This window comes from Mytilus trossulus, chromosome 1 (genome assembly GCF_036588685.1).
Source record: "Mytilus trossulus isolate FHL-02 chromosome 1, PNRI_Mtr1.1.1.hap1, whole genome shotgun sequence".
NCBI lineage: Eukaryota > Metazoa > Mollusca > Bivalvia > Mytilida > Mytilidae > Mytilus > Mytilus trossulus.
The window spans coordinates 106,245,970-106,271,275 of NC_086373.1; the positions used below are offsets into that span (position 1 = coordinate 106,245,970).

The 25,306-nt window shown below is 31.5% G+C and overlaps 1 protein-coding gene across 3 annotated transcripts in view; it reads left to right on the forward strand.

Moving 5' to 3' along the window:
- Nucleotides 1-25,306, forward strand: part of LOC134695971 (3',5'-cyclic-AMP phosphodiesterase 4C-like) — a 230,171-nt gene that overhangs the window by 30,967 nt on the left and 173,898 nt on the right. For 2 of the 3 annotated variants that reach the window (XM_063557480.1, XM_063557511.1), the window contains exons 3-4: nt 1,679-1,709; nt 5,555-5,808. In XM_063557480.1, coding sequence (XP_063413550.1) covers nt 5,588-5,808 — 221 coding nt within the window. In that variant the 5' untranslated portion in view covers nt 1,679-1,709; nt 5,555-5,587. Of the gene's footprint in view, nt 1-1,678; nt 1,710-5,524; nt 5,809-25,306 lie in introns of those variants that run through there. The other variant, XM_063557487.1, reaches the window with a different exon arrangement.

Here is a 25,306-nt window from a genome sequence, read left to right on the forward strand (position 1 = left end):
ATATAAATCTTTTTGATAAAAGCTAAGTAAACATTAAATTTTAATTTAAAATCTTTATCAGCAGTGGTGAAAAGTACTGAAGGATATAATAATGCATAAATATCATCTGAAGCAAATCATTATTGACAAGTCGAGCAATACTAAAGAGAATTCATCAATTTTATTATATAACAAGACCACCAGATTGTTTGGCATTATACTTTAGATTTGAGAGTCAACAGACTTTCAGTTTGAGACATTAAAATTCAAAATTAAAGAAAATGAAGATATTGGGTTAATTTATAGTTACCTAGATATTACATTTTTGGTCACCATATGACCATTTAGTGATGGACAACCTAGTATCTTTGTATTTTTTAATTTTGGATTTTAATGTCCCTAACAGAAAGTCTGTTGGCTCAAATCAAAAGTCAGATGTTAGTAATGAGTATAACAATGCATTAAAACATTTAATGCTGACCTGTTTTGATTTCATTGAATGATTTTATTAGTAACTTATAAGTATGCATTATTATTATAGCAAAATGGTTTTGCATCAAATTTTTCATATTATCATCTAGAGGCCTTTTAAAATAGTTTCCTTTATTGTAAAAGACCTGCAAGCTATAATCATGATGAACCATAGCAATAAAATTTAATTCCTTTGATATATAATCTGTTATTTTATGCATTATTATTTCATTTTACCCATTACTTTGCATACTTAATTAGAATTCAGTATTTTATAAATGTCCTGGAAGTAAAAAGTAGTATATGCCTGTATTTAGCATAAGGACCGGTTAGTTTGGTTTGTTGTCTAGGAAATTGGAATTAGGGGCTACAGCAATGATGAATAAGAATTTAAACTTGAGACACACAGCTATAAGGTATGATAAAAGTCCATAACATTTTTACTCATGGTCATTTAAAACTGATAGTCTGCAAACCCTCATTTGACCTCTTGATGTTGTTTGTATTGTTATGCCATTAGGTTGTTGTCTCATTGATTCATAACATCATTTGTTGTCATGGCATTGTCATATGGTATGGTGAGCTATTTCAAAGCCCCTGGTATTCCAAACTTAACAGGTTTTAAAGCCAACTCTGTTGACAAATTATTGTTAACTGTGGTACTCTATCTATCTGCAGTGTCATCATACTTACCTTTGATTCAATGGCTTCAACAAATGGAATTGTTGAACAACCTTGACTGGCTGATTCAATGCTTTCAACAATGTTTCTTTATATATTGGCATCAAAATCAATGGACACATATGTTTGGTTCTTGCTTCACTATCTTATGTCCATCCATAAGTACGTAGAATTATTGATCAATTTATCAATTTAATGCAATTAAGTTTTTTGTTATTAAAAGAATATGGAATTGTCAAAATCTACATTCTCAACCTGGAGTTCATTTTATTGCTTTACTGATTTTTTTTTTTTTCGATAATCTTTAACCATTACCTATGCCATTTTGAGAAGGTCCGGATTAAGACCTTTGGAAATGTAAGAATTCCAAATCCAAGACTAGTAAGATTTAAAAAGCTTACAGATAACCATTTTATAGTTTCCAAAGATGTAAGCTTTCATATGTATAAAATTGTAACACTCCTTTTGTTATCTATCTGATGTCACTAAATATTAGATTTGCACATTTGAAATTGAAAATAAATATGTATTTCTAAATTTTTTTCAGATCTAAGAGAACAGAGGTGAAGGGTTAAAGTGTGAGTTTTTATCTAACCTTATTATTCAAAACTATAACATACTAATACTGCATTCATATCCATTAGAGTGATACAACAATAAAAGATATAAATATTGGCGCCAGAATGTCCCTATTAATGCAGTTGTCATATTTAAATATTCGGTATATATGCATAAAAGAACTGGTGTAAACATCAATGAAACTGCAACACTGTTCAGTATAATAAATATGTAGAGATAATTCAAAAGTCTTCACTGATACAATTCTCAAGACATGCAAACAAGTGTGATGGCAACAACTTACAAATAGACAGCTATACAACAACTGGTAAAACTCATCACTCTAGACAGACACACTTGTGAATTTGGGTTGTAATTTGTTATTAGTCTACAAGTGAATGATAAAAGTGCTCCTAGCATTAATATAAGCTGTAAGTTTTCTTGTTCCGACACTCCTATCCTGTTAACTCCATGAAAAATATCCTTGGGATATTTATTGCATAATCTCTTTGTCCACCCTTCAGTCTCAAACTAGAGTTTGTGGAATGACTCATTGAGTATCCCTTGCTTGATTGGTATGTAACTGAAACATAGAGATGATTAAAAGATGAGTAAAAATTCTATTGATTTTGAGGTCAGGAGTTCAATGGCAAGGTCATTGTTTAAAAAAAAATTAATTTTATTCTTTTTGATAAAATCTTTCTTACAGCATTGGAATGGATAAAGGGATATAGGGAAGTCAAGTTATCCTATTTATTATGGTTTCAATATGGTATTCAGTCAAGGTCATCACTACAGTGCTAAAAATAGATTTACTTGGGGGGGGGAGGGGGGAGGGGAATGGATCTTCAGATGATCATTCATTTTAGTTTGCCTTGTTTGAATTAAGGGTGCTATAAACAGTTTCGTACTAAAAACTAGGGGTTATTCCCCGACTAAAAATAACCATGGAGGGAAACCCCTGTTTATTTACTTACTTGTTGATTGTTGAAAAAGTATCATGTTTTTTGTATTTGATTGTAAAAATTAGTTAATTAGCTTTCAATTAAAACAGGTTGAATGATTGAATTAATTATACCCCCGCTTTAAAAAAGGGGGGGTATACTGTTTTACCTCTGTCTGTCTGTCCGTCAGTCCGTCCTTCCATCCGTCCGTCAGTCTGTCCTTCCGTCCGTCCGTCAATCTGTCCTTCCGTCCGTCAGTCAGTCCGTCCCATGAATATTTTTCGTCACATTTTTCTCAGGAACTACAAAACAAGGATTTCTGAAATTTGGTTTCAGGGTTTATCTAAGTCAGCTATACCGTGTGATGCGTTTTCAGATTGATCACTTTTCAACTTCCTGTTTACCGAACGCTTGTATGATTTTACACATGATAGCCAAGTTGAAAATTTTCGTCACACTTTTCTCAGGAACTACAATACAAGGATTTCTGAAATTTGGTGTCAGGATTTATATAAGTCAGCTATACCGTGTGATGCGTTTTCAGATTGATCACTTTTCAACTTCCTGTTTACCGAACGCTTGTATGATTTTACACATGATAGCCAAGTTGAAAATTTTCGTCACACTTTTCTCAGGAACTACAATACAAGGATTTCTGAAATTTGGTGTCAGGATTTATATAAGTCAGCTATACCGTGTGATGCGTTTTCAGATTCATCACTCGACAACTTCCTGTTTACCGTACACTTGCATATTTTTACACTATTTATTTTTTCGTCGCATTTTTCTCAGGAACTACAATACAAGGATTTCTGAAATTTGGTGTCAGGATTTATATAAGTCAGCTATACCGTGTGATGCGTTTTCAGATTGATCACTTTTCAACTTCCTGTTTACCGAACGCTTGTATGATTTTACACATGATAGCCAAGTTGAAAATTTTCGTCACACTTTTCTCAGGAACTACAATACAAGGATTTCTGAAATTTGGTTTCAGGATTTATATAAGTCAGCTATACTGTGTGATGCGTTTTCAGATTCATCACTCGACAACTTCCTGTTTACCGAACACTTGCATATTTTTACACTATTTATTTTTTCGTCGCATTTTTCTCAGGAACTACAATACAAGGATTTCTGAAATTTGGTTTCAGGGTTTATCTAAGTCAGCTATACTGTGTATTGCGTTTTCAGATTGATCACTTTTCAACTTCCTGTTTACCGAACACTTGTATGATTTTACACATGATAGCCAAGTTGACAATTTTCGTCACACTTTTCTCATGAACTACAATACAAGGATTTCTGAAATTTGGTTTCAGGATTTATATAAGTCAGCTATACCGTGTGATGCGTTTTCAGATTCATCACTTGATAACTTCCTGTTTACCGAAAACACTTGCATATTTTTACACTATTTATATTATCCACTTGTGGCGGGGCATCAGTGAGCAGTAGCTCGCAGTTTCACTTGTTTTAAAAATTATATTAAATATACATGTTTCGAGAAGAAACAACACTGTAAACAGTCTGTTTTTTTAGCAGTGAAAATTGAAAACCTATTTGCAGCCACTGTAGCTCTTTTCGGAGCAGGCGACCGTACCCTGAAACAAGATTTTTTTGAAAGACCAGGTAAAAACCTACAAAATTCATACAGTTTTGATTATGAAAAATGTGCATGGATCATGTATTTATGGGTGTGCACATGACCTGATTTCAATTTTTTTATGTTAAAATTATACCTTTTTTCCCCCATGTTCATTGGATGAAATTTTTATAATAAATTAAAAGTACACATTATTTTTATTTCATTATAAACAAGAGAACATTCTGATTCCAGTGATATCTAGTTTTATACAAGTATCTTTATTAATCAGTCCACCAGTAAGGGTCACATATGCATGGTCCCTCAAAACATGACGTCATAGAAAAAAACTGTTGATTGCACCCTAATGAAAGTTATACAGAAGTAAGATATAGGGAATGGTGAAAATTTTTATTACATAAGCTTGAATTCCCTTTGATTGATTGAAATGAACTTTATACAGATGTAAGATAGAGAAGAAGGGAAAAGAAGCCTATTGATATTGGGGTTAACAGGATAAAGGTCAATGTCATGGTTACTTGATTTTAGTTAACTTTTGGATGGTATCACACATATAGTTATAACACATGTACACAGGTGATAAATAGCCTCTTATTCTCCTTTGTGACATCATCAAATATGTACTTACCATGAACAACATGACGGATGCCAAATATGGAGCAAGATCAACCCCTGCCGAGCACATAAGATAACCCCTGATTCTTGGTGGTGTTGATGTTTCTCAGTGTTTAGTTTCTTATTATTTTACAAACTTGCTCGTCTTTTAATAAATAGTATTTAAGAATTTTGAAAAAAATTGCATTTGTATTTCATCAGTTTAAAAATTATGTAACTCTGACAATCTGTTTTCATCATCTTCTAAACATATTATGTGCTGAAAAAAAGAAACCATGTATAAAAGTGACATTATTGAGGTGAAGTTTGTAAAAAAATCATGTACTTTTATAAAGAATGTTAGTGATAAGGGTTTACATGTATTACAGTGTTAAGAAAAAAAGGTTATACAGATAATGACATGTTATGTTTGTTCATGTAATCATTTCATCTGCTTTATTATGTGAAAAGGGATAAACAGTGTTTTTGTTCATAATTCCTGCAAAATATGTGTGAATTTTGTTTCATAGAGAGGAAATAATTAGTAGATGGCTACCTCAGATGGCTATTAAAAGATCAACTATTCTAGTGATTTTTTTGATTGGATATAATTCAAATGCACCTAAAACACCAAAATTACCATATTCAATAACGTTTATTATGCTTCTATTTAACAAGTGAAATATGAATTAATATATTTTTGTTATTACCTGTTTATCAGAGATATATATGAGAATACACATACAATGTAGTAATGCTGAATCGTTTAGCCAAAAGTGAAGATATCCAGCGTACCCTGCCATGCCGTCAACAGACCATAGACCTCGATTCTGGTCACCTATGGGCTCACAGTCATTTAGGTCCAGGGAAGAAAGACCAGTTGAGGGTGCAGGGCAGTGGAATGTCCAAGATGCCTCATCGATACCTGATTCTGTCCAGAACATCACGGTTGACATGGCCCTCAGCCTCTATGAAGTAAGTGGAACAGTTTTCAATGTTATAGACTTGTTAGACTAGAATTGATCTTGCAGATTAGAGGTCATATATGATATACCCTCTGCTTAAAGTAAAATATTGAAACAAATGAATGAAATACAATTTTAGGACTTCTTTTTATGATCTTAGGGGTTCACATTTGTAGGTTCAAGGTCCAAAAGGTTTTTTGTGCAATCAACTTTGAATGAAAGGTTTTAAGTGGTATACTTATTATATACCAAGCATTGTCACTTTGGGTCCTATCAGCCAACCATTATTGAAATCAACACAAGAATTAGTATTACATTGGACCCTTTTAGAAATTTGTAGACACATAGTTTTCAATCAGTTAAAACCAGATGAATAGAACACTTTCCTCTAAAGTATTTATTGATTATTTATTTGTCCACCAACTAGTATATTTTTGTGCATGGTACTTGCAGTTAAGTTTAACATTGGGACAGGAGAGGATTCTTTTGGAAAATTGTTTGAAAACTAGAATCCAAGGAAACTAGTTATAAGAGAAAAAGACCTTGTGAGGTACTCTCTGAGTATTGTAACTTAAGTGTTAATCAACTAACCATTATGGTTGCCAACAGTGGATTCAGTTTTACATGAAAGGGTATTGGAATCGTGCTTTTGAGAATCCAATTTCTGAATGAAAGCTATGTTCAAAACATTTCAGCCCTAAAACCAAGAAAAATAATGTAATACTATAGTTGGAAATTACATCATATATCATAGAAAAATGGTCCAATATCACCCCTAAACTAATTAGATAAAAATTTATTACAATTAAACTTGTATATAAAGGTCACCCTTGACCAAAGAAAAAAGGCCTTAAATTTGAATTAAGGTTAAAAATGCAAAGGTAATACTACAATGGGACAGGAATAGGGTGACCTGACAAGACCGGTTTACACTATATAAGATGACTTTTCTAGCAGAAATGATGAGAAAGTTTTTATAGTTGACTCGTGTAGGAGTTTTTGAACTTGAGTATGTGGTGAGATTTTGTTTGCCTAGTGACATTGTAGAGATGTGAGGTATGGTTCTTTAATTATAGCCTGTTATATGAGGTATATCTTGACATTGATTCAGTTTCTCTTTGACAATTATGCAGGTGAGACATCTCTGCCTATATACTAGTTATTTATGATAAGAGTACTGAGTATTACAGTTATAATGACTTCACACAAATACCTTTACTGACATCTGACCTCAATGCAAAACCAATTATATAGCATAAAGTTATCCGCATATAGAAATACTGGTATTGTTGGATAATGAAAGGAAATTAATGAAAGCCTCCCGAGATGACCTTAATATATATTTTGAGAAGTCTGTAAAAATTATGTCTATTTTAGTTTTGTAAACACACAGTGTTCATAGTACACATTAATCAACCAAATTATATTGTTGTATTTTGATATTAACTGAATAAAGTAGTGACATCGTGGGGTAATGAGAAAATCTTAATAAAAATAGGACTACAATATTTAGTTGGCCATTGGGCTGTCAAATAGTTTTCATCATAGAGCATGTACTGAAATAAACAGAACAAAAAGAAGTATAGGCCCCATGAGGGTTTATAACACATAAACAGTATCATTTTAAACAAACAAGTATCATTACACAGAATTCTTCCTAGAAATAAGGAGAGGTGGTATGATTGCCAATGAGTCCATCAGAGCAGTAAATCTAACTAATAAGGCAACACAGTGACCTAGCTGGGAGATATATATTGCTACATAGAAATGGAAAATTCACCATTGGGATGCTGAAATCATCTAATCTGCTGTACAGTATATTTTAAACAGATTCTCATTGTCAATTTCTTGATGTAAGTTAAGTAATGAGGCAGGCTTAACCATTGTATCCTTTATCTTAAGTGCAATAGAATATTGTTGTTTTGGTATGATTGCCAATGAGACAAATATCCTCAACAAAATTAACTAGCCATATTTTTTTCATATTCATTTGGAGGAAATAGTATAATGAATTACTCTCTTAATTTGTACATGTAGTAGATACAGAATAATACAGGAATAATTATAGATTTTACATGCAACGATTGAAATGCATGAAGGCAGATTTATTGACTTTGTTACTCAACAATATTACATTTGTTACTATAAGGTTTTCTTATTCAATTAAATATTGAAATTATATCACAAACACATGGGAAATTAATGGTTTTACAATGGAAATAACATTTTTACACTTAAAAGATTCTATTAGTGATGTTATAAACAATAATTCTGTTGATATAATAAATGACTTTACAGTATTAAGCTATTAACAGCTTTTGTCTTTTGAGTATGAAAATTCAAAGAAAATAGACATTTTTTACAATTGGAGGCAAAACCAGCATTCTTGATTGGAAAAATTAACTTTTTCCGTTGTTATTTATTATTATTAGCTGAAAAATGTTGATAAAATTGAAAATATTTTCCTTGAAATATGAGGTATATTGCACCATTCTACATGCAAACTTTGAGATAGATACAGTTTTTTCTTGTGATGCCGGCTGTGAGGGCAGATCTAGTACTGCGACAATCCATCCATCTTTCTGTCATTCTTTCCTTCTGAAAGGTACAAAATTAGTCCAACCTGGCTTCTCTGCAATGACGTAATTATACAATCTGGTATGTCTACAGCTTGAGTTGAGGATGTTAAATTGTAGAATGGAAGCAATTTTAAGATCTGCCATGCAGCCACTTCCTGTTTACAGATAATTCAAAACTTTACAACACTCTATAGGGTCTCATTTTGCTGGATACTGGATCCTGCTTATTTTTTTGGTCAGTTTCCTGTATCCCAATATCATTGTTATGATAATGTTTGTAGTTTCACGTGTCCTGCTCGACTTTGTTTCCCTTTTTCATGCATGATAATTTGATTTACATGTGTCACACTTTATAAAAATTGTCCAATCCTGCATCATGGGACCACTTCTATACAAAGGAGTGATTTGGTCTGCATCTTTTGATATTTTTGTAGCAATTTTTACATCCATAGTGCTGCCACTTTGTGTTTGTTGATATTTTGAAATTTTACATCAGAAGAAAATATTCTTCAAAGTATGGACACATACTACATTTATTTTTAAACATAAATAGATTAAGCTTTCATTTACAAATAATTTCAACCTTGTGTCATCAAATAAGGAGTTGCAAAGGTTTCATTCTGAGTACTATCTTGGGGTAAATAAGTTGTTGGTAAAATGTTATAATGTTCTTGGTTAACTGAGTTTGTATCTTTTATATCCTTGAAAAATCAGTTAAATTTGCTTAATTTTAGTTGGAGTTCCTGTCAATTCAGTACTTCAATGAACCAAACAACAGTTTATGATGTTGACAAATAGAATATAAAAAATAATTAATCACAGCATATGTTTTGGCTGATGCCTGAAATTGTTTTGTAATTAGATATTAAAGGCTAATTAAATTATTATATATTTTCTGTCTCTTTATGTGATGGTTTGTCAACACTTCTCACTCCGTACCTTCATCAGATTACCATATTGAAATCTTGTAACATCAGTAAGAAGCTGGTCATGTTCAAGTTCTAGAAAGGGTTAGGTAGAGAATGAATATAATCTTATTCTAATTTGCTTGTATGCATTGTCTGCTTTGTTGGTTAATCATATTATTTGAGAGGAAAGCTCAGAATATGTTCCTTTAGATTGAATAGTAAGGAAAAGGGAAAAAAAAGAATGTTAAGAAAATTAGCCACATTTTTTGTTGCAAGATTTAACCAATTACAGCAGTCACTTGTAGAAATAAACAAATTAAGTGCTTCCTGTTATGCCATCAATAGTTGTTAATTGAATTACTTTGACTGTATACCATTTGGAAAAAAAAACTTGACACACTCTATAACATAAATATCCAGTCTAGAACTAGCACAATGTATGGCATAACATTGTAATGACATCAGAACTAGTACAATATATTGCATAAAATTGTAATTACATCAGAACTAGTACAATATATTGCATAAAATTGTAATTACATCAGAACTAGTACAATATATTGCATAAAATTGTAATTACATATTCAGTCCAGAACTAGCGCAATGTATGGCATAAAACTGTAATTACCAGTAATCTGATGAATTAATTTCAAATATTTTATATTAAAGTATGCTGTACACTCAGTGTACATTCTGTTTGGTGTTAGTCAAGGCTCTGTGTTGGAGGCCATAATTTGACCTATTATATAGTGGTTAACTTTTTATACGACCGCAAATTTTTTCATTCAAAATTTTCGTCGTATATTGCTATCACGTTGGCGTCGTCGTCGTCGTCGTCGTCGTCCGAATACTTTTAGTTTTCGCACTCTAACTTTAGTGAAAGTGAATACAAATCTATGAAATTTTAACACAAGGTTTATGACCACAAAAGGAAGGTTGGTATTGATTTTGGGAGTTTTGGTCCAAACATTTTAGGAATTAGGGGCCTAAAAGGGCCCAAATAAGCATTTTCTTGGTTTTCGCGCTATAACTTTAGTTTAAGTTTACAGAAATCTATGAAATTTTGACAAAAGGTTTATGACCACAAAAGAAAGGTTGGGATTGATTTTGGGAGTTTTGGTTTCAACAGTTTAGGAATTAGGGGCCAAAAAAGGGCCCAAATAAGCATTATTCTTGGTTTTCGCACAATAACTTTAGTTTAAGTTTATAGAAATCAATGAAATTTATACACAATGTTTATGACCACAAAAGGAAGGTTGATATTGATTTTGGGAGTTTAGGTCCCAACAGTTTAGGAATTAGGGGCCAAAAAGGGACCCAAATAAGCATTTTTCTTGGTTTTCGCACCATAACTTTTGTACAAGTAAATAGAAATCTATGAAATTTAAACACAAGTTTTATGACCATAAAAGGAAGGTTGGTAATGATTTTGGGAGTTTTGGTCCTAACAGTTTAGGAAAAAGGGGCCCAAAATTAAACTTTGTTTGATTTCATCAAGAATTGAATAATTGGGGTTCTTTGATATGTGGAATCTAACTGTGTATGTAGATTGTTAATTTTTGGTCCATTTTCAAATTGGTCTACATTAAGGTCCAAAGGGTCCAAAATTAAACTTAGTTTGATTTTGACAAAAAATTCATCGGTTGGGTTCTTTGATATGCTGAATCTAAAAATGTATTTAGATTCTTGATTATTGGCCCAGTTTTCAAGTTGGTCCAAATCGGGGTCCAAAATTAAACTTTGTTTGATTTCATTAAAAATTGAATAAATGGGGTTCTTTGATATGCCAAATCTAACGTGTATGTAGATTCTTCATTTTTGGTCCTGTTTTCAAATTGGTCTACATTAAAGTCCAAAGGGTCCAAAATTAAACTTAGTTTGATTTTAACAAAAATTGAAATCTTGGGGTTCTTTGATATGCTGAATCCAAACATGTACTTAGATTTTTGATTATGGGCCCAGTTTTCAAGTTGGTCCAAATCAGGATCTAAAATATTATATTAAGTATTGTGCAATAGCAAGTCTTTTCAATTGCACAGTATTGCACAATGGCAAGACATATCTAATTGCACAATATTGTGAAATAGCAATATTTTTTTTTAATAAGAGTTATCTTTCTTTGTCCAGAATAGTAAGCAAGAAATATCTAATTGCACAATATTGTGAAATAGCAATATATTTTTTTAATTGGAGTTATCTTTCTTTCAACTTAAATCTTTGTTATATACAATGTATATTCACTTTTTACTACCAACTGATAAATTAAAATAATCTTTACCATTCAGTGATAACAAGCAGTTTTTTTTCATCTTAATATTTTATGAAGTACTTAAATGAGTAGTTATTGTTGCAAACTCCATTAGAAATTTAATTGAGATTAATTTGGAATAAGGGAAAGGGGGATGTAATAAAAAAAAATGGGTTCAATTTTCTCATTTGAAATGAAATTTCATAAATAAGATGAAAATTTCTTCAAACATTTTTTTGAGAGGATTAATATTCAACAGCATAGTGAATTGCTCTAAGAGAAAACAAAAATTTTAAGTTCATTAGAACACATTCATTCTGTGTCAGAAACCTATGCTGTGTCAACTATTTAATCACAATCCAAATTTAGAGCTGAATCCAGCTTGAATGTTGTGTCCATACTTGCCCCAACCGTTCAGGGTTCAATCTCTGCGGTCGTATAAAGCTACGCCCTGCGGAGCATCTGGTTACACATTGTGATTTAGATGGAGGGTTGTCTCATTGGCACTCATATTACATTTCTTATTTCTATGTTATCCCTTGTATGTAAGTTGAATTTATAATTTAAATATTTATTATTTATTCATATTAGAACAAAAAGACAAGATGTCGTCGTTAACTTTTTACATTTTGAACTTGAATTTGAGCCTATGACCAAGTGTTGTTACTTTGACTCCCATCCATCATCCAAGATGGCTGCCAGTGGGGGGACTTAGTTAAACATAGGACCCTACGGGAAATGCATACAAAAGCGTTTTTCTAGAGAACCACTGAATTGAATGAAACCAAACATAGCATGAATGTTTCTTTCCTTATGAGGTGCTGGTTAAGTGTTGATACTTTGTAGCCAAATTTTATCTTTTTTTTATATGATTTCAAAAGAGTCAGGTGAGCGGTACAGGCTCTTGAGAGCCTTTAGTTTAGCAGGCCCTGAGTCTAGTCCCCTGCCTTGGAAGTTTAGGATAAACCACAGTAACTAAATGAACTTTGAATTAAAGTTCTTTCCATAAATATAGGTCAGTTAAATATAATATATAGGTAACTCCAATCCTAATCCTTAATTAGAATAAGATAAACCTTAGAATTCTCTAAAAGTACAAATATGATTGTGGAATGAAGGAACACTATAAGTTATTAAGGATAAAAAAATGTCAAGATCTAATGAAAAGCTTTTCTGGTCTTAATATCAAGCTGTGAATTGTCTTAAGATGAATGACAGCTTATCTGTTTGTCTGTGACATTGTATTATGATTTATATTGAAAGATAGTTCAATATGTACCAGTACAGTTGACCTTATACAAATGAATAAGTGGTGATTGTGGTCAATGACAAAAAAAAGAAAGAAAATGTCAAAATGTCATCTCAGTAATTTATTGAAACAGAAGCTCAATGAAATTGAATTGAACATTTTGATGTAATTTTTGTCTAGTAAAAATAAATGTAGTAATTTACAAAATTCCATTTCTCACTTATAAATAAACATTTCAATTTTAGCTCACCTTTTCTCATCACACATCTCCGTCATAGTTAACTTTTACAAAAAATTCTGCTCTGAAACTACTGGTCCAAATTTAACCAAACTTGTCCACAATCATCATTAGGATATCTTGTTTATTGGTTTGCATTAATTTTTCATGGCTAGATCTACTTCTCAGGATACTGTAACAGATATTGGTCAAGTATAATTGTTGTATGGACTATGGAATGATTGTAAGGGTCACATGTCTATTAGGTTTAGAAGTTCGTCTGACCCTGACCTCATTTGCATGTTGTAATGTTTAGTTTTTAGTGGATTGGTCTAAGCTATATTTCTCATATAGGTATTTGGTGCATGGAATTGTTGTAAGGTATACATGTCTGTCTGGCAGAGTTCATAATGAAAACATCTTGATTAATCCTGATCACAATTTCTATTTCAAGCAGAATATATTAATTCTGTCATATTGAAATTTGTATGCATGTCTGATACTTTGTTCAGGAAATCTCATTGCTTTTTAGTATCTTAGAGAAGTAATCTCTTCATACACAGGAGTAACAATAGTACAAAGTTTTTGATTTTTGGGATTTGATTTATAATTTAATTTTTACTTATTACAGAGTTGCAGACAATGGTACCTTATTATCAGGATTATATTGGTACCTAAGTATATATTTTCTGATTTATTAAAAAAATCAGTAATACTTGAAATCCAATTTAATGAATGAGCCTTGAAACATCACTATTTGCTAAAAGATAATGATATTTTAATTAGATTTATCAAAATTTACCAAATACAGTTAGAAGTTACATACTATCTTTTTACTTTATTTCAGGTGACCTACTTTTAACCAGATTATTTATACCCTAAAGCCTTAACTTTATTTTTAATTGGCAGTCTTTCAAAAATGCATTTGCAGTTGACTAATTGAAATAGAAAATGTACAATGCGGATTCTTCTATTGTGTTTAAATAAAAATATTCTTATGAAAGCATTGTGAATGAATTGACTACCATTTGAAAATAATGATTTTTCTAAGCTTTAAATTCCTAAGGCAAATAATTTGATATTAAAAAAATATTGGAATAAAGAATATTTGATGGTTTAGAATTACATGATACCGTGGGACATTTGACTTGTAATAAATTTGATCACCCTACTGTCTGTTTAATAGTATAATCTGAACCTTAACATTAAAATGACATATAGACAAATTGATGATACAATGATTGCAGAATAATTCAACTTCAGGCCTACAAACTATTACTGAACGGAAAAGTGTTAGACCAGATTTCACGAATTATACCACTCCAGGTCTTGATAAACAGTAGAAAATTGTTGCCCGGACAGGTTTTCATTGTTTTGATTGAATTTCCAATTACGGTATCTTATTTCAAGGAATAAATCAATTGATTTATGAGTCGTATTTTGTAAATCATTTAAGATTGTCCATAGGAAATATCGGTGGTTACTGATTTGATAAATGCTTCTTAGTAGGATGATTAAATCAGTGGTGTTGCTGATTAGTTGACAAGAGTTATACAGATCTCAAGGGGCTAGCTACTGGCTTGTAATTAATTGATTTCTGTAAACAACTTTTAATTTTTGTCACATAACAGGCAGGGTCATTGGTATATACAGGACATTAGCTACTGATAATAAATGCTGTGTCAAAAAAAATCTCACAGAAAATTTGCTTCACTTAACTTGAATGTATTCATCTATGTATTTCAATTGATTGTTATTTTAATTTTTTGGTAAAGATTGCAAAAAATGCAATTAAAACCCTATGAAACTGACTTGATATCTAAATCTTCCAAGGTCGATCACTACTTAAGGGATACCCAACATATAGTGCGTTGATCATAACATTCTAAACATCCTATCCATGAAAATTTACAGCAATTAATCAATGAAATAGATGCTCAGATATTCAAGTTACAAAATGATGTTGTACTTGTAAAGAAAATTACATAACTCATTCAAGGTGCAGGAACTGAATATATGTTCTAAAAACATCATTGATATCCTAATTGAAGTTATCTTCCTTTGTTTGAGATTGGTAGTTAATCAGCTACAACCAATGCTTTATACAATACAATATTTATTTTTACTTCCCACTGAAAAGTTAAAGCAATCTTTACTCCTCAGTGCTTACATTTTTGCTGCTAACTTGCAGAGTTATGTGAGAGGACAAGTTTACTACCAGTGTGTCTGAACAACTTTACAACCATATAATTGATAAGTTGAGTTTATTGACCAATTTTGTAAACTTTGGACAATTAAGAGATATATTGTATAGATACCTGTCTATTAATGAATGCTCCCCTTGGGATGGCTTGGACAATTAAGAGATATATTGTATAGATACCTGTCTATTAATGAATGCTCCCCTTGGGATGGCTTCAGATACCTGTCTATTAATGAATGCTTCCCTCAGGATGGCTTTAGATACCTGTCTATTAATGAATGCTCCCCTCCGGATGGCTTTAGATACCTGTTCATTAAAATATTCACCCCTTCCTATTGCTTTAGATACTTTTCTCTTATTAAATCAGGGGCGTAGCTGCCGTTAGGCACTTTAGGCACGTGCCTACACGAAATTTTTCCCAAATATTTTTTTTATCAAAAAAAAAAGATAAACAACGTTATCTGTAGATGAACGCCAGTGAAGTTGTCAAAACTCTTTGATTATCGAATGTCATGTGTACACTAGTCTATCATTCTTAGTGAATGGAATATTGGATAGAAATGAATGTTTTAATGATTTTACCTTATAGAATCTATAAACTAGAACTTTAGTTGGTTCAGATCATTTCACTTCTATCAACAAAAACTTGAATGAACCTCAACTTAGACACATGAGTGTTTTATTTTAATTACAATGTAGTTGTTGTTAAGTTTTCTACTAGCTTTCCACTTTGCCTTCAACCGACTTGCCAATGTTGGTTGTCTGTTTGGCTGTGCAGGATGTATAAACGCAGTCACGTCAGGTCAGAATGGGGACATTAAATCCGATGCCTAGTTGTAGAGAGAATGCCACTCTTTGGGGAGTTCATAGTTGGTCTACTGAAAGGCAATATTTCTGCTCCTTTTCAATAATCCCTCATGTCCCAATGCATGACATTTTCAAATTTCCAGACCTTCGACCTGGACAACGCCTATTACAGGACCTACAGTAATTCCCTGTTGTATTTATTGTAAATTGGGTTTTTTGTCCATATTCCAAAGCAGGTAGGGATTTTACAGTAGAGGATATAAAGAAATACAATGGTATGAAGTTAACAGAACAGAACTGTTTGTTTGTGTGGCTAGGGTGAAGGTTTAAGAATAAAAAATTATTAATGGTTTTTGTCTAGCCAAAAGGATAGTTTTATTATATAGTAATATCAGTGTTTATGTGGGTGCCTATTTTTATGCCCCACCTACGATAGAAGAGGGGCATTATGTTTTCTGGTCTGTGCGTCCGTTCGTCTGTTCGTCCAGTCGTCCGTCCGTTCGTCCGTCTGTCCCGCCTCAGGTTAAAGTTTTTGGTCAAGGTAGTTTTTGATGAAGTTGACGTCCAATCAACTTTAACTTAGTACACATGTTGCCTATGATATGATCTTTCTAATTTTAGTGCCAAATTAGAGATTTTACCCCAATTTCACGGTCCACTGAACATAGAAAATGATAATGCGAGTGGGACATTCGTGTACTGAGGACACATTCTTGTTTTTATGAATGATCGTCACAATATTTACTATTAATTAAGTTATACATATATATCAATCAGAACGGAATATAGATATGAAAATACCAAACAGGGTGTACTGCTTAATTAAAGGGATACGCTGATCTACACTGGGCAGTGCATATTGTTTTGTTTTTTTCCATATTTCAGATTGTACTGCGTTATCTAATTCATTAGTCAGAATACTCATAATTCTTCGAACTTTTCATCACGTATATAATAATTATCATGAATAAATAACCAGTAAATTTAATATTTTTGTACATAAAATTATGCAGCTAAAATGCTGAAAACAGTTTTCCGTCGAAGGTCTCATTGACATAAACCCTGGGTCTCCTTTATTCATAAATACTGCAAGATTATAGAATTATTGTTTAATAAGAACTGAAGTATCTTGCTGCATCAGCTGTGTCTGGTAATGTACTGTAATGGTGTTTAATTATATATTATAGGTGTTGTCATTGGTTCCTCGGAGATAACTAATTACATTCACACTTTATAAATTTACACCAATTTGCCAATAAGTGTGATGTAAGTCGAGTTATTATAACAATTGTAAATGTTATTTGTTTGAAGTGTTGATTAATTTGTCTGTAGCCCCAAGCATCTAAAGTCTCTAAGTATTATGTACCATCTGATGGACTCTTAAACTGCTAGAGTAAGTGGTTATAAGAAAGGAAGTGAGAATAGAACACAAAAACAACTTGCCATGAACAGTTCAGTATAATTTGTGATATATTTTTTTGTTATAATATATTTTGTGAAAAGAGCCATGTATCTAAGAGAGGTCAAATTTATTCAATACAAAAGTATTATACTATTTTTAAGATGATTTTTTTCAAAGATAGATATTATTTTTTTCTCTTTTTAGATGAGAAGAAACTCCTTTTAGTAATGCATTACCATTGCTGTAATTGTAATTTCTTTTACTGTGGATTCATTTTTATTAGGTGGATACCAATTTTCATGGGTTTCGTGGATACAGATAAACCACAAAATCAAATGTTCAACGAATTACAAGTTCATATCAGCTTTGTTTACAGAGATTGCTAAACCACGAAATCAAATATCCACCAGAAAATGCAAGTTTTCCTTGTTCCATGAAAATTGATACCCACGAAAATAAATGAATCCACAGTTTTTGAGAAATAATCCTTTAAGCAAATAAGCATGTTATTCCACATGGAGTTTTATTACACTGCACTGCTTAATTGATACTTATAGTACAGACTTTAATAAATTGTTTGGCTTGTAAAATAGTTCAGACTTTAATATATTGTTTGGTTTGTAAATATTCGGAAAGGTTAGCAATCTACTCTGATAAGCTAAGTCAAATCATGATGAAAGCCTTATGATTACTGTATCAAGTTTTGCTATAATAATAATTGCTGAAAAACACTTTTACTTGCCTTTTAAAAATTAAATTGATTGACAAACATGTATATTTTAAAATAAGAACTTTCTGAAATTTGTTATCAGAAATCATGTGAACATACTGTGATCTGTGATATGTTTTCATATTCATCTCTCAACAACTTCCAGTTTACTAAATACTTATAAAATGGCCATTGTGTGTAAGAATATTGGCCATTTTCTAAGGATATATAATTAAGAGCTTTCAGAAACTTGATGTCATGCCACAATTGTACATACCCTCTGATGCATTTTAACATACATCTCTTAACAACATTCTTACACATAACGATCATGGTGACAATTTCATTACATCTTTCTCAGAATTTAAAAATCTAGAGCACCCTGCAATTTGATATCAACATTTATCTGGGTATGTTTTATTGTGCAAACATTATTTTCTTTTCCATTGCAATTCAATTTTTGGTTTACTGATGATTTTAATCAGAAGTATCATTGCAGGATTAGAACTTAAGACTTTGGCAATGGTAGCCCACAGCTTAAATCTTGTAGGCCACATATATAGTCCTATACAAGAAAAGCAGAAATTTAAGTAGCCCACACCAAATGGTAGGGGCCATTGGCCTGTGGGCCCCTGCTAATTTCATACCCTGCATTGGTTAATATTAAATGACCACAGTAGGTTTTACACTTGCTTTTTGTTTGTTATTTTGTTTATTTATTGTTTTTTTTTTGGAAAGGGATAATAAATTAAACAAACGACTGCCATTTGTTATACCAGGTTATTGTGTTGGAATTTCCTTGCTTTATTGAACAAAAAATCTTCCTAAAAAGAACAATTGTATGATATACACATAAATGTTTCCTAAATTGATTAGAGTTACCTCTCTTTGAATATGTTGTCTTTCTCCTGTCCAATACTGATCAGAAAACTTAGTAAGTAAATAATCTTAGCATCAGAAGTAATGTAATATAAAGCAGTGATTGCCACAGTAGTTTTAATCCTTACAGTACATGGGCCATAATGTCTACCCAAAATGCAGTATTTGGCTCAAATAGCTGGCTCAGTTTATACTTTTTGAGGTCAACTGTATGATATCTATTTATTGTCATGTTTTACCTGTTTAAGGTGCAGTGTGAGCCCTAATACAAACTTAATCAATTGAAATCAAATTATAATCATTTTTCTGGAGAGGTGGGCTACCCTTCAGTATTTGAAAGTGGTTTGATAGCTGTCCAGTAGCAAATATTTCACACATGTTCATATCAGGGTAAAGGTTTAGGATAAAATGAAAGTGGTTTAATAGCTGTCCAGTAGCAAATATATCAGGCATATTCATATCAAGGATATATGTTCAATTGGTAGATTGTTGTTTGAGTGTCCTGAGGCAAAATATTTTATATAAGAATAAGGAGGCAAGGTATTATTACCAATGAAACACCACATTTCAAATAAAGTAAATGTAAGCAAATATAGGCAACCATATGGCCAGCAACAATGTAAAAATCCAATATTGTATAGTAGGCTATTAGAGGACCTGACATGAAAATATGAGCAACAGTTCAAACAAGTAAACTAATGGCCTTATTTATAACCATTTTTTTTCACGAAAAAAACCCAAATAAAAGACTTGAAATCAACAACAACCACTGAACTACAGGCTGGAACTTGGTGAAACATGGTTGTGAGCGCTCAACCTTCCCCCTAACTTGTGACAGTGATGTACAAGCACAACATAAGATCTAACTGTAGAAATCAATTGCAATTATTATTAATGTAAAAGATTGGTACAAGAAAATAAAGAATAACAAAAAAACTCTTGATAAATTAAAAAAAGGGGAGTCAATACAAAATAATATAATCAAAATGTCATCAACCAACAGAAAAAAACCACTGTCAAATTCCTGACATGGTTACACCTGGTTACATAGCTAGTTAAACCTCCCACATGTATGACAGTTGTTCATAGTTTCATTATTGATCTTTATTTTGACATATCCGGCGTACAGGTACAGGATGAAGTCGGTGTAGGAAGGATTGAATGTTATTTGCTTACCGTATATATTAAAGTGTAGTTAAAATATTGAATTGAAGTTGCATGTTGACCTGTACTGGTCACCATCGCTAATTTATTTTTAAGTCACTATTTATTCACTTTTAAAAGATAAATGTGTAGATAAATGTGTAAGCTATTTACCAAAAAATCTGCTAGAGTTATCTTTCTTATGTCTGTTGAGACTGTTAAAATACTTTATAATTTGATCTGATCTCAGTCTACAATATTTTTAAATTGGGGATTTAAAAACAATTTCCAAATATTTTACATAAGAAGCTTGATATCTTCTGTGTTATTTATATGTTTGATTACTAATTAGTTTTTTGATATGATAATTGAATGATTTTCAGATCTGTCAATGAAATTGTAATAAAAATAGAAGTATGTCCAAAATAAACATTTCAAACTAAATTTAGATTTTAGAGTAACGATTCTGTCAGCTTCTTAATTAAGTCACTTTTTATTAATAAGATGTAGAAACTCGTTTTCAAAAAATGAGACATGTACTTATCCAATGTAATATGTTTGGTTGAGTAATTTGATGGGGATAGTTTATGTCTTTGATTATCTATTATTCTGTCATTCTATGAAGTTTTACTATAGTGTTGTCATTACAGTGACTGACGGTAAGATAGGAACGGGATTTAAATGCCTGCCAGTTTCCTACAGATACAAATTAAAGCGTATAAAATTTTGACCAAAAATCAATGTAGAAATTTTATGATGAGCCGTTTTAAGGTTTTGCACCAAGGTCGTTTTAACTATCCTTCCTCATTTGCATATATCTAAATAACAGCAAGGCTCTCTAGTGTCCTGGTCTTGGATGTGAAAGGAACAGTTTAAAACACATGATTAGTTTAGGTATAATGTTATTGAATCAAATCAAAATGACAAGATCCTATACTTGTCTCCCAACTGTAGTAGAACATTTCTCAAATGTTATTGATCAAGTAAATTGAATCAGTCCACTGCATTGAATTAAGTCTACAAGAAATGCCAACAATTTATTGATGATTTCACCCTGTCTATTTTACAAATTAACACCACAGAAATATTTACAACTTGGTTTTACTTGCTACATTGCCAAAATTCAATTTATTGTTTGAAGAGGCCATGATCCAAGGGAGATTATCTATAAATTTTATTGTACAATTGCAAGAGATGATTGCATATCATTTCCTTATCTGTCACAATGTTATCTCTTGTATTAGGCAGATTATTACCCAAGGGTCTGATATTGGTTTAAGGTTAATACTGTATAGATGTGGAACATATGTTCTGATTGTCATGAAATATCCAACTGATGCTTAATTTAACAATATTTCTCAGCTTTTTTCTGCTTTGCTATTTACATGGTTGAAACTATTACAAGATGCAAAAATACACAGAATAAAGCTGAAAATAATTATGAGCTGTGTTACAGCATTTGTAAATCGTGATGTACTTGATTTGATTTGACGTATATAAAAAGTTTAGGTTAGTTAATTGTTGTTTGATTTAAGTCCAGTGGGAAATATTCCATGTATTTTAAGCATGTGCCATTTTAAAATATGATGCAATAGACATTATAATGAGAAATATATGATCAAAACTTTATAATTCAACTATGTTTTGCTTTGAAATGCTCTGAATATATCTGTAGTTAATGAGTTGAAAAGAGAAACTATAAATTGACTTTGTAATAATTAAGTTTTCTAAATACTTCTGGTATTGTCCCATCATCTCAGCATGGTGTAAGGGGCAGAATATCCGGCATTCATCCATGGGTCTAAAATTATTTAATCAGCAATGTCTCAGAAAAGTATAAAAACTTAGTGCTGATCAACTATTTTAAAAGATGTTATGCTCTTAAGCCCTTAGATAGGAAATTATTAGGAAATTTGAATTGCTTGTTCTCTCAAACCTTCATATTGTATAGGATTTTTCTGAAACTTATATCAAAGGTTTAATTCAGTATTGTCTTTAATGAATTTTGATAATCAGCTCTTATCAATAATGACTGGAATTAAGGTGGTACCCAACACCTTCACTTAAATTAATTTGGTTCGTTTAATTTTCATAAAATGTTGACAAATAAAATTGAGAATGGAAATGGGGAATGTATCAAAGAGACAACAACCCAACCAAATAAAAAAACAACAGCAGAAGGTCACCAACAGGTCTTTAATGTAGCGAGAAATTCCCGCACCCGGAAGCGTCCTTCAGCTGGCCTATTTACTGTGACCCTTTGACAAAAATATAAAAGTTTCAAAACATTTAAACCAACTGTTTTATTAGAAAAATTACACTGGTTATATAGCAGTTTGACAAAAACTTATTTTGATCATTGCAATATCAACACAACGTAATTTAAACTTGTAGCTGATTTTACAGAGTTTTCTCCCTGTAGTGTTAGGTACCACCTAAAGCCCCTTGGAAAAGTAAAAATGGAAAATTCCATGTAAATGCTCTCAATCTGACAATATATTATTTTTATTTTTTTTATCAAATCTATATCTAATGCATGTTTGACCAAGTTGGGAGAGTTCCAAAATCTGTGCTTATAAACTTTGATTAAAAGTCTCTTGAAATGTATGTTATATTGAAATTGGAACTGTAAGTACTATCATGCTTACATTAATGAAGTTTGGAGTTATTGCCCTTGGGCAGATAAAATATGTAGATTTGTACATTTGAATGCTGTTTATTTTTATTTTTTTATTAATGATTTGCAAACACTCTTATAATGTACCAACCTAAACTTCCAGAAATGATTTAGGTGAAAGGCTAACAATTATTATACAACTACTTAAAGTAATTGCTTGTTCAGTGGATTTTTGAATTGATGACATTGATTATGGAATAATCTTTCCCCATCAAAACAACAATATCTAAAGAGAAGGAAAAATTACTATTAAAGATAATTACAGACACTTATATGCTATTGATATAAAATGCTTTCACTTTTATTCAAGTAAAGTTTTTTGCTCATGTTTTTGTCCATACAGAAATTTTCTTAAAAAATAATACTTCCCCAAGGAAACTTACAATGCATGACTTTTTTTCAAATGGATTAATGATTATTTGATTCAAGTGCTTTGAGAATGATAAAAACATATTTAAAAAAAAAGAGTTCTAAAAAATGTTCTTTTAATTCGCACCACTTAATCAAGTTTGACATCTGCTGAGATTCATTTTACTTGTGTATTGATATATGTTTTATTTTGACCTTGACCTCATTTCATTGTTCATTGATCAACATTAAGATTTGTGATTACATCAGATTATCTATTACTATAAGTTAAAGATCAACATCATTTGATGTATAGAAAGATTGGGACGGAGATTGGAGTAGGTAATGAAAGCCAATGTCCACCTGACCTTGACATCACTTTCATTGGATTCATATATGTTAAAAGTTTTTGTAATGACATTGTTCTCAACAAAGATTTAAATATAAGCAGTAAAGCAGTCTAGAAATTTTAGTGTATGTACTCTTGTTATACCATCCTGTTTTTAAGCCACACTATATAGTATTAGGGGGGCCCATATGTTCCTATAAAGGACCCAGTGAGCTATTTTCATTGCTTGGTATCTGTTTTCTTTTGTATTTTTGTATGTTTAATTTTACGAAAGTACTGTCTCTTTGCCAAAGACATTGTTGAAATATTAAGTTAAAAAAACTGTGTCCAAAAATCTGGCATACCAACCAATATGGCTAGAGAAAATAACAAAGGAGGTAAAATGCAAGTGTTGGCTATCATCTTGAATATCTTTGTAAACAAAGAACATCTGACAACAGCAAAACTGTTCAGATTGTTTTGATCTTCCTACTGTCCAGATATATCTATACCTGTTAAAGGAGATATTGCCCTTATTATTCTTTTTTTCAGGATATATTGCCCTTATAATTCTTTTTAAAGGAGTTATTGCCCTTATAATTCTTTTTAAAGGAGTTATTGCCCTTATTATTATTTTTAAAAGAGTTATTGCCCTTATTATTATTTTTAAAGGAGTTATTGTCCTTATAATTCTTATTAAAGGAGTCACTGCCCTTAAATGATCAGCTATACAAGATAAACAAAATAAAGTTTTTAGCCATGACTATATAATAGTCTACAATGTTTGAGAGTGTCCATTGTTGAAGATGCACTTGCAACTAGGTGAGCAAAACAGAGAGTCTTCAGTCTTATCCACTTATGCTCATGAAACCAGTTGACAAAATTGAGGAAAGTTTCACTGAATCCTACTTACATGACGTAGTTATACGCCTTCTAATTTAATTATTAGTCCAAATACTTATTGGGGGTGGGGTGGGTTACTTTGACATGACATGGACTTTGTCCTATTCATGCATTCTCTACATTACCTATTTGTTTCCTCTTCTCCCACAAAACATGTTATCTTATATATAATATCAGTTTTCCTCACTTTTCCTGTACTGCCTTTAATCAATTGATTAAATATTTAGTATATAATCATGTTGATTTTGTGTTATAAACCCTCTTGGGGGCTACTTTTGTGAATAAAATAACTCTTCTATAATCATATCATAAGAAGTTACATATTGACTTGGGACCTTTGAACAGTCTGATCAATACACTTAAACATTGCTTCAAAATATCAACAGTTAAAAAACTTGATTCTTCAAGGGATGGGTTAGACTTGTTGTAATCCAATTATTTATGTGATTAAAAATCTCAACTACATCGGCAACATAGTATTAGAGAAAAAAGTGACATAAAAAGGTCTCAACTACATCGGCAACATAGTATTAGAGAAAAAAGTGACATAAAAAGGTCTCAACTACATCGGCAACATAGTATTAGAGAAACAAGTGACATAAAAAGGTCTCAACTACATCGGCAACATAGTAATAGAGAACAAAGTGACATAAAAAGGGTTTTTTCAAAAGCAAAAGACATAACTGCTGCGGCTACATGGTTATAGTCAATTGGTTTCTACCCACAATAGACCCAATTATATCAGCAACAACTCTTTGATCCCAATTTTAAATAGAAAACTCACCAGACCTGTCTAATAATCAAATGTTTTAGTGTCAACTCGTCTCATATTTGGTAGTATATAATATTGTATTTTATATACCCTCAGTATGCTTAGTAAACCTTGGAAATGTCTCACACATGATATG